The following is a 12621-nucleotide window of genomic DNA, read 5'->3' as shown; positions in this document are numbered from 1 at the left end:
TGAGAACTTGTGTTGAAAGAAGCATGCTGTGATTGTCACTAATCCACCATGTGTAAATTTTTCTCATACTGTAGGAGGAGATGTGTTGAGCCAGTTTGAATTTAATTTTAATTACCTCGCACGGCGCTGGTAAGAGCAATGTACATTTAAATATGTGATACCTTAATGGCATTTTGGACCTTGACTCTTTTTCTTAGAAAGGATAATAACAATATAATTAGGAGTCTTCTGCATTTGTAAATTTTGAAAAGCAAAACTGCAGATTAGAATAGTCTAAGTAGATTCTTTAAAACAATTGTGAATTATACCAAACACATAAAAGAATATATATTTATAAATAGAAGAAGATAATGCATACCTACGTAGCTATTGCCTGCCTTGAGAAATAGAGCATTACTGATATTTTGGAAGCTCCTTATCTTACCTTTACGATCACTTTACCTTCTCTCCCATGTAGGGTAATCATCATTCTAGGTTTCCTGTTAACCATTTTGTTGCTTTTCTCTATAGTTTTGCTACATATGTATGTATCCATATGCAAATTATTATATGGTTTTTCAGTTTAGTTAAATGGAATTATAAAGTATATATTCTTCTACAAATTTCTTATAATTATGTTTTTGAGATTTAATCATACTGATATATTTAGCTATGTAGTTCATTCATTTTCACCCCTATGTGGTCCTCCACTGTATGGATACACCAAATGAATTACTTCATTCTAATGTTGATGCACATGGAAATAGTTTTAAGTGTTTTTGCATTACACTTGGTGTTGTGTATGAACATTTTTCATACATACTTTCATGCACCAGAGGGGAATTTCTCTCAAGTAAACATCACCAAAAGTGGAATTGCTGGATCATAGGGTTTATGCATATTTAACTTTACTTTTTCAAAATGGTCTTCCCAATTTATCCTCCCATCAGCTTTGTATAATTAGTTCTGCTTCTTCTGCATTCTCTAGTACTTGGTATTGTCCAATGGCTACATTTTTCCAGATTATTTGGTTTCTAATGGTATGCCATTAAAGTTTTAATTTGAATTTCCCAGATTAGTAATGAGGTTGAACTTTTTTTTTTCTTTTTTATTGATCATTTGTGTTTGACTTTAAGTGAAAACCATTTTTGGTTTTTAGTCTGTTTTTCTGCTGGGTTGTTTTTCCGTTTTATTTGCATGTGTGTATTCCGACTTCTAATCTTTTGTCAGTTTGTCACTTGTTGCAAATATCTTTTTACAGTTTGTGGTATGTCTTTTTACTTATTTTATGGTATATCTTGGCAAATAGAATTTGTTAATTCTCTTACAGTAGGTTATTCTCTTACTTAGTCTTCTAAAGCTTTTATAGTTTTATTTTTTAGCTTTATGTCTTTAATTTACCTGGAATTAATTTTTTTGTATATTCTGAAATGTAAATCTAATTTCACTTTTTCCTAAAGAGATAATTAAATTGTCCCAGAATGATTTATCTATACTCTCCTGGCTGATCTGCAATACACTCTGTTATAAATTAAAATTCTTTGTGTGTATGGGTCAGTTTCTAGGTTTTCTGTTATATTCTGTTGGTCTAATTGACTATCCTGAACAACAGTGATTGTTTTTTTTTTTTTTTTTTTTTTTGAGACAGTCTCACTGTGTTGCCCGGGCTAGAGTGCCGTGGCGTCAGCCCAGCTCACAGCAACCTCAAACTCCTGGGCTCAAGAGATCCTCCTGCCTCAGCCTCCCAAGTAGCTGGGACTACAGGCATGCACCACCATGGCCAGCTAGTTTTTTTCTATATAGATTTTTAGCGGTCCAGATCATTTCTTTCTATTTTTAGTAGAGATGGGGTCTCGCTCTTGCTCAGGCTGGTCTCGAACTCCTGACCTCAAGTGATCCTCCCTCCTCGGCCTCCCAGAGTGCTAGGATTTACAGGCAAGAGCCACCGCACCCGGCCTAATAGTGATTGTTTTAATTACTGTAGTTTTATAATAATTCTTTAATTACTGTAGCTTTATAATAAGTCTTGAACTCTGATATCTTTTAGGGCAGAGCTTTCAACTAGTCCTTTTTCTTCAAAAGTACCTTACCTATTCTTTTTGCCTTTGCTCTTTCAAATAAAAATTTAGAATCAGGTCATCATGTTCCAAGAAAAACTGTACTGGAATTTTGACTAGAAGTATATTGAATCTAGAGTTGAATAGGGGGAGAATTAAGAATTTTGCAATATTTTATATTTTTATCAATAAATGTTTTATATTCCATTTATTTAAATCTTCTTTAATGACTTTAAAGTTTTATAAGTTGATAAGTTTTTCCACCAAGGTCTTATGCATTTTATTAGATTTAGTTCCAGAGACTTTATATTTTTATTTACTACCATAACGGTAACTTTTAATAGCTATATTTTCTAACTGATTGTTGGTATATAGAAATGCAAGTGATTTTCTCAGTTTGATTTTATATCTAGCAACATTTCTAAGGTATTTTATTAATCTAATAATTTATCTGGAGATTCTTTTAAATTTACTATAGACTCACAATTTATCATCTACAAATTGTGACAGTTTTGCACTTTCTTTTCAATGTCTATACCTTTAATTCATTCTTCCTGCTATTCACCCTGGCTAATATCTCCAGTACAATGCTGGATGGAAGTGGTGATATTGAGCATACTTATTTGGTCCTGATTGTAAAGAAAATGCTTTTAAAATTTCATCAAGTATAATGTTTGCCATAGATTTTTGTGTTTACCCTTTATCAAGTTAAGGCAGTTTCGTTTTACTTCTAGTTTGCTAGTAGTTTTTATTCATAAATTAATTTCAGATTGTATTAAAAACTCTTATTCTATATCTGTTGAGATAGTTGTTTTTTACTCTGTTAATATAGCTAATTATATTAACCTATATTCTAATATTAAATCGAACCTTACTTCCTGAGTCAAAACCAATTTTGTCATGACATATCATCTTTTTTATATTCTTTGAATCTATTCTATTTAGGGTTTTTGCATATATGTTTATGAGTGAGCTTGTACTGTAGTTTTCCTTTCTTCTTTTTACTTGTTTGATTTTGTTTTGCTGGCTTCATGAAATTAGCTGGGGATTGTTTTATATTCCCTGGTAGTTTTGTAACAAACATTGATTACTTGAATGTTTGGTAGAACCTGCCTGTAAAGCAATCTAGGACTGCTGATTTCTTTGTAGAGACTTAAAAAAAAACTTCTCTAATGGTTATAGGACTATATACTTTTTAAACTTCTTAAGGAATTTTTTTATTTTTCTGGGACTTTTCTATTTCGTCTAAGTCTTTAAACATTTTGGCATATGTTTGCTCATAATATGCTCTTATTATCCTTTTTCCTCCTGTTTTATTTGTACTTATGTTCTTTTTGTTACCATGATGTTGTTTATCCTGTCTCATATTTCTAAATAATTAATCTTGTTTAGTATTTCTTTTTATTATTTTAAAGAATGAATGTTTGCCTTTATTGATCTTCCCTATTATATGTTCATTTTCTGTTACTTTCTATTCATATTTTTCTTCCTTCTACATTTTTTGGATTCCTGTGAAATTCATTGAGTCTTGATTTATAGCCTAGAACAGGATCAATTTTTATAAATATTCCATGCATGCTTAAAAAGAATGTTAATTCCCTAATTTTTGGTTTGATGACTTATATATGCTTATTAGCTCTAACTTACTAAATTTACATTTAAGTTAAAAAGATTTGTAAGCTATAAGTAAGAAAAACTTACTATTTTTTTTTTTTTTTTACTTTTGATCAGGTCAGTCTAATTGAGGGAGAAATTAGTTTTAAAAATCTCCCCCTATGATGATGGATTTTTCAATTTCTTGTTGTAAGTCTGTCCAAGTTTGCTATATATGCTTTGAATATGTACTGTTAGGTACATTCAATTTTGAAATCATATCTTTCTGGCAAATTGAGCCTTTTATCATGATATAGTGATCCTCTTGATCTCTAATAATGCTTGCTGCCTTAAAGTCTATTTTATCAGATATGATTAGTTATATTGGTCATCTTTTGGTTATATTCTGTGGTACCTGAATTACTTGGGGCTCTAGTTAGAGTTGCATTTCTCCAGAGAGGGTTTGCCTTGCCTTCTGCAGGTTGCCTTGAGGCACGATTACCCAGGGACCCCTTTAAGTCACAGTCAACTCTTGAAGTTTTCTGACCACACAGGTGACACAAATGCAGGACAAAACATTTGTGGGACTGGCTAGTGGTTACGCATTCTGGAAACAGATTTTTTTTTTTTCTCTCTCCAATGCCAAGATGAAAACAATCAGTCTTCTTTGCTGCCCTGTTTGTATGTTGGTTTATTTCTAGCTGATACTTATGCAGAAGATGAAGCCTTTTGTGTTCTAGGTTGAATGCAGGGATCGCCTCTGAGATGGCCACTGTGCGTGGTTCCTATGCTCTGTCTCCTGTCATCTGCACACTACACAGCCCTGTCCCAGGGAGAGGCAGATGTCCTCAGGGCGAAAACTGGCTTTCCCACTCACTTAACCCCCCCGAGGTTTTCAGTTTCTGTTAGTTTTGGGCCTCTGGAACATTTCCACTTTCTTGCTAGCTTAGTGATTCATTTAAAAAAATATTGTTATTTTGTCTAGTCTCTTAAGCTATTTTTATTGGGAAGGCCATTCCAATGCTCATATAGAATAAAAAAGTGAACATCTCAATTGCTTCTTTCTTGTAAATACACTAAGACCAGATTTTATTGGTTGAGATTTTTGTCTTGTATATTCTTTTTTTTTTTTTTTTTTTTTTGAGACAGAGTCTTGCTGTGTTGCCTGGGCTAGAGTGAGTGCTGTGGCATCAGCCTAGCTCACAGCAACCTCAAACTCCTGGGCTTAAGCAATCCTACTGCCTCAGCCTCCCCAGTAGCTGGGACTACAGGCATGCGCCACCATGCCTGGCTAATTTTTTTTCTGTATATATTTTAGTTGGCCAGATAATTTCTTTCTATTTTTAGTAGAGATGGGGTCTCGCTCTTGCTCAGGCTGGTCTCGAACTCCTGACCTCGAGCGATCCACCCGCCTTGGCCTCCCGGAGTGCTAGGATTACAGGCGTGAGCCACTGTGCCCGGCCTGTCTTGTGTATTCTGAGGATGTCAAAATTAAGATAAAAGATGATCCATATAAATCTAATTTTTAAATGATGCTCTTCCTCCAACTGAAATAAACAATATCTGTGAACCAAAAGCGTGACTTAGAATTCTTTTCACTACTTTATACTGTCTACTTTGAAACTAAGATGTTGGAGTGAGGAGTCATTTTTGGTGTTTTTAAAATGATTCTTGAGAAAAATTCAGCTCAAAAGAATGAAAATACTTTAAATTGCTTCTTAAACTCTCAAGTCACAAAGTTAAACACTCCTTTTATACTTTATTAATAGTTTCCAATCTCTGAGCGTATCTTGGTCACTATTTGCTTAAGGTACCAGTTGTTTGCTCTGCATATTAGACCAATTTTTTAACTTTTCTGTGTCTCAGTTTCCTGTTATATAAAATGGGAATATAATAGTACTAACCACTTTGGGTCACTGGCAGGATTAAATAACTCATGCATGTAAAGACTTTGCATGGTGCCTGGTACATAATAAACATGGAATAACTGGCAGTTGCTGCTGCTGCCGGCGTCATTGTTATCTTCAACTTCAGAATCAAAGCAACTCTTATTTTATTCTACATTTTTCAGGTATGTGCCTGTCAAAGATCTATTGGGAATTTATGATAAACTTTATGGTCGAAAAGTCATCACCAAAAATGTAATTGTTGATTGTTCACACCTTCAGTTCTTGGAAATGTAAGTGTAACCCAGGGGAAAGTTTGGAACTGATTTTATCGTGACTTCCTTAGCACACTTGTCATGTTCTAGGTTCCTGAGAGTGGATTTGGGGTTTATGGATTTTGCTTATTCAAAGGCAGTGTGTGGTAGTGGGCTATGGGTGGTTGGAACTTTTTCGTCATGATTTGCTTCATTTTTGTGTTAGAAACCGCAACTTAACAGTCAAAATCATTGTTTGTATTGCAGGTATGGCGAAATGTTGGCTGTTTCCAAGGTAAAGGCCTCATTCTTCCAAATCTTAAAGGATTATAAAAATACCAGGAAGAGTTCCTTGTTGATTTATTTTTCTTTCCCTGCTCCGTAGCTTTATCCTACTTACTCTACCAAGTCCCCGTTTTTGGTAGAACAATTCCAAGAGTATTTCCTTGGAGGACTGGATGATATGGCGTTTTGGTCCACTAACATTTACCGTCTAACAAGCTTCATGTTAGAGAATGGGACCAGGTGAGTTATTACTCCATTTCTTATACCAGTCACTCCCTGTCTTTCTACCTTGTTCCCCAATATAGCTCTCAGGTTTTTCAACTGATCAAATACAAACAAAACCCAAAAAGTTTCATGAAGTGCTTTCCTAACCTATTCAAGGAGGAAAAGAATAGAAATACAGTCATCTCAAAAACCTGACTAGTTCCCATCCGGTTGGCTTTGTTGATGCCTCTGATGTTTTAGGGATAGGGAGACAGATATTGCAGAATTTATGGTCTGTGAGAAATGGCTCAGGCAGGAAGGAATCAGCCTCTACAGATAGTGTTCCATCTGTTTCTTTTGGGAGAACCCATACTGGGAGCCTGAATCCCAGCTCCTTGTGGGGCCCAGAGTTGGGAGTGGCTCAGCTGCTGTGTTCTTGCTGTAGCAGCAGGGGTGTGGTGACTCACCTCTCCACCCCAACTCACCTCTCAGGGTTTGAGGGTTTCAAAGGGTACTTCACCTACTACTAAAAAAAAAAAACAGATGCAAACAGAACCCCAGGTATGCCCCCCACACACACACACATACACTCCAAAATAAAATCATAAATAAATGCATTTATACAGCACAGTTTTCTGGGGAAATTTGATATCTAACCCAGATGGGAGAGTCGCTCAGTCTCCCGTTCCTTTTCTTCTCCTACTCAGCATGCTCAGGACAAGTGTTCATCAGAAACTCGGACCAAATATAGATCAGCGTAGACTGGGATTGTCCCCACTCCCATTAGGGTCTCACAGAGTCCAGCCCTCGATCTGGGGGAGCCAAGGTTCCTCTGAGGACTCGTTTCTAACACACCATGGGGTATGCAGTCTCTCCCCATTGCCGACCTGAACAGGGCCAGGATGCAGGTGTGAGTAGGAAAGCAATGGGACATTGGGACACACCAAAAGCTTAGGCTGTGTCACTAGCAGTGGGAAAGAGGGTTTTCTGGGCAGGAGCTGTGCCTGGGAAACTGTCCCAGGTCGGGATTATAGGAGGGCTGGTGTTTATATGTTGGAGTGACCCACGGAGGCATAGCTCCAGTGCATTATACTGCATGATGTTCCCTTGCCCTTATAAACACATTTGCTAGCATTGAAATAATGTTAATTACATATTGTGTTGTTTTGAAACTAAATTCCTTTTGATGATAAATTCAACCTTAGCTTTGTACATAGTAAACTTGTTTTTAAGACTTGGTGAGTAACAATTTGGCAGGGATAAAAAATCTAATATGAATGCCATTTTCAATAGTGAAATACATCTCAAGTAAAATCGTCCAAGCCTTCCTTCCATGGTTGTGGGTTTCTAGGTGCAGCTAGCGTGGTTGTAGAGGGGATGGGCTTTGGAATTTAAGAGACCTGCCACTCGCTACTGAGTTATCTGGAACAAGTTGGTTGCTAACCCACGCCCCTAAGCCTTAGTTTCCTCATCTGCAAAATGAGGACAGTAAGACTATTTTTATCATAGGGTTGTTGTGAGGAGTAAATGAGATCACTCATGTAAAGGGCTTAGCATGTAGTAAACAATAAATGTTGGCTGCTATTATTATAATTATTATTGGAAGGAAGTTAAGTTTATATTGGAAGGATTCTTAACACATGGCCACGTTGGGGAGAGAATGACCTGCGTTTACTTGTTTTACATAATCCACATGTAACAACCCTCAAACTGGAAAACAATTTGTGGTGTTTGTTTTTGGTTTAGTTTTCCAAATAGCTCAGGAAAGATATGTAGCTGGGCCTTATTCTTTAATTAGGAAGAAATAATTGTGAAGGAACACATTTCTTGTCTCTTGGTTCCCTGTCCCAATTTCCCAAGGCATGAAATTCCGTGAATTGATTGCTTTTTCACACACATGTACAAAGAAAGCTTTGTCAGAATTTACAGGAATTTTTGAAAAATTTAGAGAAGGCTCCAAAGAGAGATAACACAAATTCATGACAAAAAGAAAAACTATAAATATTTTCATAAGCAGGCATTTCCCAACTTAATAGTAATAGCTTATCTTACAAAGCTCATGTATGTTCTTTGGAGTTCATGGTGTATTTTTCTAAAGAAATAGTGCTAATTACATTCCCAGATCGCTACTTACCTCAAAGTGTATTTGTAAATAGAATACTAATGTTGGATGACTGCCTTCTGAATCCTGGGGTGGAAAAAAGAGGCTTCAAAGAGAGAACATTTACTTTATCCCAAAGCTGGCCTGAAGAAAGATTTTAGCAGGAAAAGTTTGCCTTCATCTTCTTCCTTTTCTAAATTCCTTTTCTACAACTAGTTTTTCTCACCTCTACACTCTCTACTAGCTTCAGACTACCCTGAGCCTCCCTCATGACCTCCATACAATTCTTCTTTTCCTCAAAAATAGTCTTCATTCCGGAATACTCTTCTAATATTAATCCCCATTCCCTTGATGCTTCTGTTCAGACTTGGAGGAAAGCCCCTAATTAAGAGCGTTCATCCCTTACATTCTCACCAGTCTTTTCACTTGTAAAAGGGGATACTGCATTACCTATTTAATTATTGAATTTATAGAATTTTTTTTAAAGAAGTAAAATTGAGAACTTCAGACATATTTGGACATAAATGGGCAGAAGTGGGCAGAAGGTGATGTAGTTGGGAACCAGTTTCTACCACAGTATCTGATTCTGAGATGTTTCACGTCAGCCTGGAGCAGCTCAGCAGGAGGGAAGAGGGAGGCTGTGAGTCTGGGGTGGGGGTGGGGGTGCTACCTGTATGACCATAAAACCACCAGCTGTCAGCCTAACCACCCTTGTCTAGGAGGACTCGGCTCTTAATCGGTCCTATATGGTTAGGTCATGAACACTTTAAGCCTTTTTTGGAGGTGGTCAAAGTATATCACTGACTCTCAGTGAAATTCATACTTGAAAAGAATGTAGAAAAATGCCTAATTCATTTGACTGTTTCCCCAGTGACTGCAACCTACCTGAGAACCCTCTGTTCATTGCATGCGGTGGCCAGCAAAACAATACCCAGGGGTAAGTAGATTCCAAAATTGTTCATAGAAAAAGAGCATCTCACCTGGAGGGGGTGCCCTGCAGAGGTTGAGAGCATGGGATCTGTGGACAGACAGATATAGGTTCTAGCTCTGCCATTTGTACTTGTGTGATTTTTAAGTCAGTTGCTTCATTTTTTTTTTTTTTTTTGAGCCAGAGCTTCCTCCTTTTGCAAAATGGAAGAAAAGACACATCCCCACTCCCAGAATTATGGTGTGGATCATATGCAATAGTGGATGTAAAGCACTTAGCACGTAGTAAGTTGTTCACTAACTGGTAGTTAGTATTATTATTACTATCATTATTTTTGTTGTTACTCATAAATGTTACCCAAATTTCACCTTAAAAAGTATTTATCAATAAGACAGGGTGAGGAGAAGCCCTCTTTGGTAATTTCTTAGGAAGAGAGCCAGAAGGCTTGATTTGCATTGTAAGAGGTGATATCGCCTGAGGGAGCCAGGTACCAACCACCATTCATTCATTCAATAATGTGATTAATATCATAAAAAAATACAGGCATACCCTCTTTTATTGTGCTTTACAGATATGCTTTTCACAAACTGTAGGTTTGTGGCAACCCTCCTGTTGAGCAAGGCTATCATCACCATTTTTTCAACAGCATGTGCTCACTTCATGTCTCTGTCATATTTTGGTAATTTTCACAATATTTCAGCTTCCATTATTATTATATCTGTTATGGTGATCTGTGATCAGTGATCTTTGATATTACTATTGTAATTATTTTGGGGTGCCATGAATCACACCCATATGAGATGGTGAACTTAATTGATAAATATTATGTGTCCTGACTGCTCCATGGACCAGCTATTCATCCACCTCTCTCCCTCTCCTTGGGCCTTCCTATTCTCTGAGACACAACTATATTGAAATTAGGCCAATTACTAACCCTACAATGGCCTCTACCTATTCAAATGAAAGGAAGAGTCACACATCTCTCAATTTAAATCAAAAGCCAAAAATGAATAAGCTTAGTGAGGAAGGCATATCAAAAGCCAAAGGTCGAGAGCTAGTTTCTTGGTGCCAAACATCCAAGTTGTGAATGCAAAGGAAAAGTTCTTGAAGGTAATTAAAGTGTCAGTCCAGTAAATACACCAATGATAGAAAGTGAAACAGCCTTATTGCTGATATGGAGAAAGCTTTAGTGGCCTGAATATAAGATCAAACCAGCCACAACATTCCCTTAAGCCAAAGCCTGATCCAGAGCAAAGCCTGGACTCTCTTCAGCTGATAGAAGTGAGGAGTTGCAGAAGAAAAGTTTGAAGGTAGCAGAGATTGGTTTATGAGGTTTAAGGAAAGAAGCCATGTCTTTAACATGAAAGTGCATGGTGAAGCAGCAAGTGCTGATGGAGACGCAGCAGCAAATGATCTTGAAGACTAGCTAAGATCATTAATGAAGGTGGCTACACTAAACAACAGATTTTCAGTGTGGATGAAACAGCCTTCTATTGGAAGAAGATGCCATTTAGGAATTTCATAGCTAGAGAGAAGTCAATACCTGGCTTCAAAGTACAGGCTGACTCTCTTGGTACTCTCTTGTCATGCAGCTAGTGACTTGAAGTTGAAGCCAATGCTCATTTATCATTCCAAAAATCCTAGGGCTGTTAAGAATTATGCTAAATGTATTTTGCCTGGGCTCTAAAAATAGAACAACAGAGCCTGGATGATAGCACATCTGTTTACAGCATGGTTTACTGAATATTTTAAGCCCACTGTTGAGAACTACTGTTTAGAATAAAAGACTTCTTTCAAAATATTATTGCTCATTGACAATACACTGAGTCACCCAAGGGCTCTGATGGAGATGTACAAGGAGGTGAATGTTTTCATGCCTGCTAATACAACATCCATTCTGCAGCCTGTGGATCAAGAACTAATTTTAACTTTCAAATCTTATTATTTAAGACATACACATCATAAAATTATAACTGCCATTGATATGTTTTCTTTGGATCTGGGCAAAGTAAATTAAAAACCTTCTGGAAAGGATTCATGTTCTAGATGCCATTAAGAACGTTCATGATTCGAGAATAAGTAAAAATTATCAACCCTCACAGGAATTTGGAAGAAGCTAATTCCAACCCTCGTGGATGACTTTGAGGGGTTCAAGACTTCAGTGGAGGAAGTAATGCAGATGTGGTGGAAAAAGCAAGAGAACTAGAATTAAAAATGGAGTCTGAAATATGTGACTAAATTCCTGTAATCTCACAATAAAACTTTAACAGATGAGTCCAGGCACGGTGCTTCATGCCTGTAATCTCAGCACTTTGGGAGGCTGAGGCAGGAAGATTGCGTGAGGCCAGGAGTAGTTTGAGTCTAGCCTGGCAATGTAGCGAGACCCCATCTCTACAAAATATTTTTTAAAAAATTAGCTGGGCATGGTGGTGCATGCCTATACACCTAGCTACTTGGGAGGCTGAGGTGGGAGGATCGCCTGAACCTAGGAGTTTGAGGTTACAGTGAGCTATGATTGTACCGCTGCACTCCAGTCTGGGCTACAGAGTGAGACCCTGTCTCTAAAAACAAAAACAAAAAAACTTTAACAGAGAGAAGTTGCTTCTTAAGGATGGGCAAAGGAAGTAGTTTCTTGAGATGGAATCTACTCCTGGTGAAGATGCTGTAAACTTTGTTGAAATGACAACAAAAGATTTAAAACAGTACATAAACTTAAGGGAATAAAGGAGCTGCAGGATTTGAGAGGATTGACTCCAATTTTGAAAGAAGTCCTACTGTGGGTAAAATGCTAGCAAACAGCATGGCATGCTACAGAGAAATATTTCATGAAGGAAGAGTCAGTTGATGTGACACACTTCATTGTTGTCTTATATTAAGAAATGGCCACAGCCACCCCAGCCTTCAGCAACCAGCACCCATCTACCTCAAAGCAAGACCCTCCGCCAGCAAAAAGATGACTGCTTGCTGAAGGCTCAGATAACTGTTAGCATTTTTTGGCAATAAAGTATTTTTAAATTAAAGTATATACATTTTTTAGATATAATCCTATTACACACTTAATAGACTACACTATAGCGCAAACATAACTTTTATATGTGCTGGGAAACAAAATGCATGCGACTCGCTTTATTGCAGTAATCTGGAACAATACCTGCAATATCTCCAAGGTATATTTATTAGCTATAAATATAACAGCAAAATAGTGTAAATAATGTAAAATGCTATTTATTAATCATTAGGTGCCAGTAACTGGCTCAGGCACCAGAGATAGCATTGTGAGCAAGATAGAAACTGTTCTGCTATCAGGGCATATGGCCTGGCAGGGGGATGGGCA

At 37.1% G+C, this 12621-nt stretch overlaps 1 protein-coding gene across 1 annotated transcript in view; it reads left to right on the top strand.

Moving 5' to 3' along the window:
- The window catches only part of GPLD1 (glycosylphosphatidylinositol specific phospholipase D1), a 51950-nt gene that overhangs the window by 21229 nt on the left and 18100 nt on the right, over window positions 1-12621 (top strand). Inside the window, exons 8-12 of the mRNA XM_045551889.1 lie at window positions 75-129; window positions 5701-5808; window positions 6037-6064; window positions 6155-6294; window positions 9231-9296. Coding sequence (XP_045407845.1) covers window positions 75-129; window positions 5701-5808; window positions 6037-6064; window positions 6155-6294; window positions 9231-9296 — 397 coding nt within the window. The remainder of the gene's footprint in view (window positions 1-74; window positions 130-5700; window positions 5809-6036; window positions 6065-6154; window positions 6295-9230; window positions 9297-12621) is intronic.

The sequence above is a fragment of the Lemur catta genome, chromosome 5 (assembly GCF_020740605.2).
Source record: "Lemur catta isolate mLemCat1 chromosome 5, mLemCat1.pri, whole genome shotgun sequence".
Lineage (NCBI taxonomy): Eukaryota > Metazoa > Chordata > Mammalia > Primates > Lemuridae > Lemur > Lemur catta.
The sequence above is the reverse complement of the archived record's forward strand: the minus strand, read 5'-3'. Positions and strand labels throughout refer to the sequence as shown.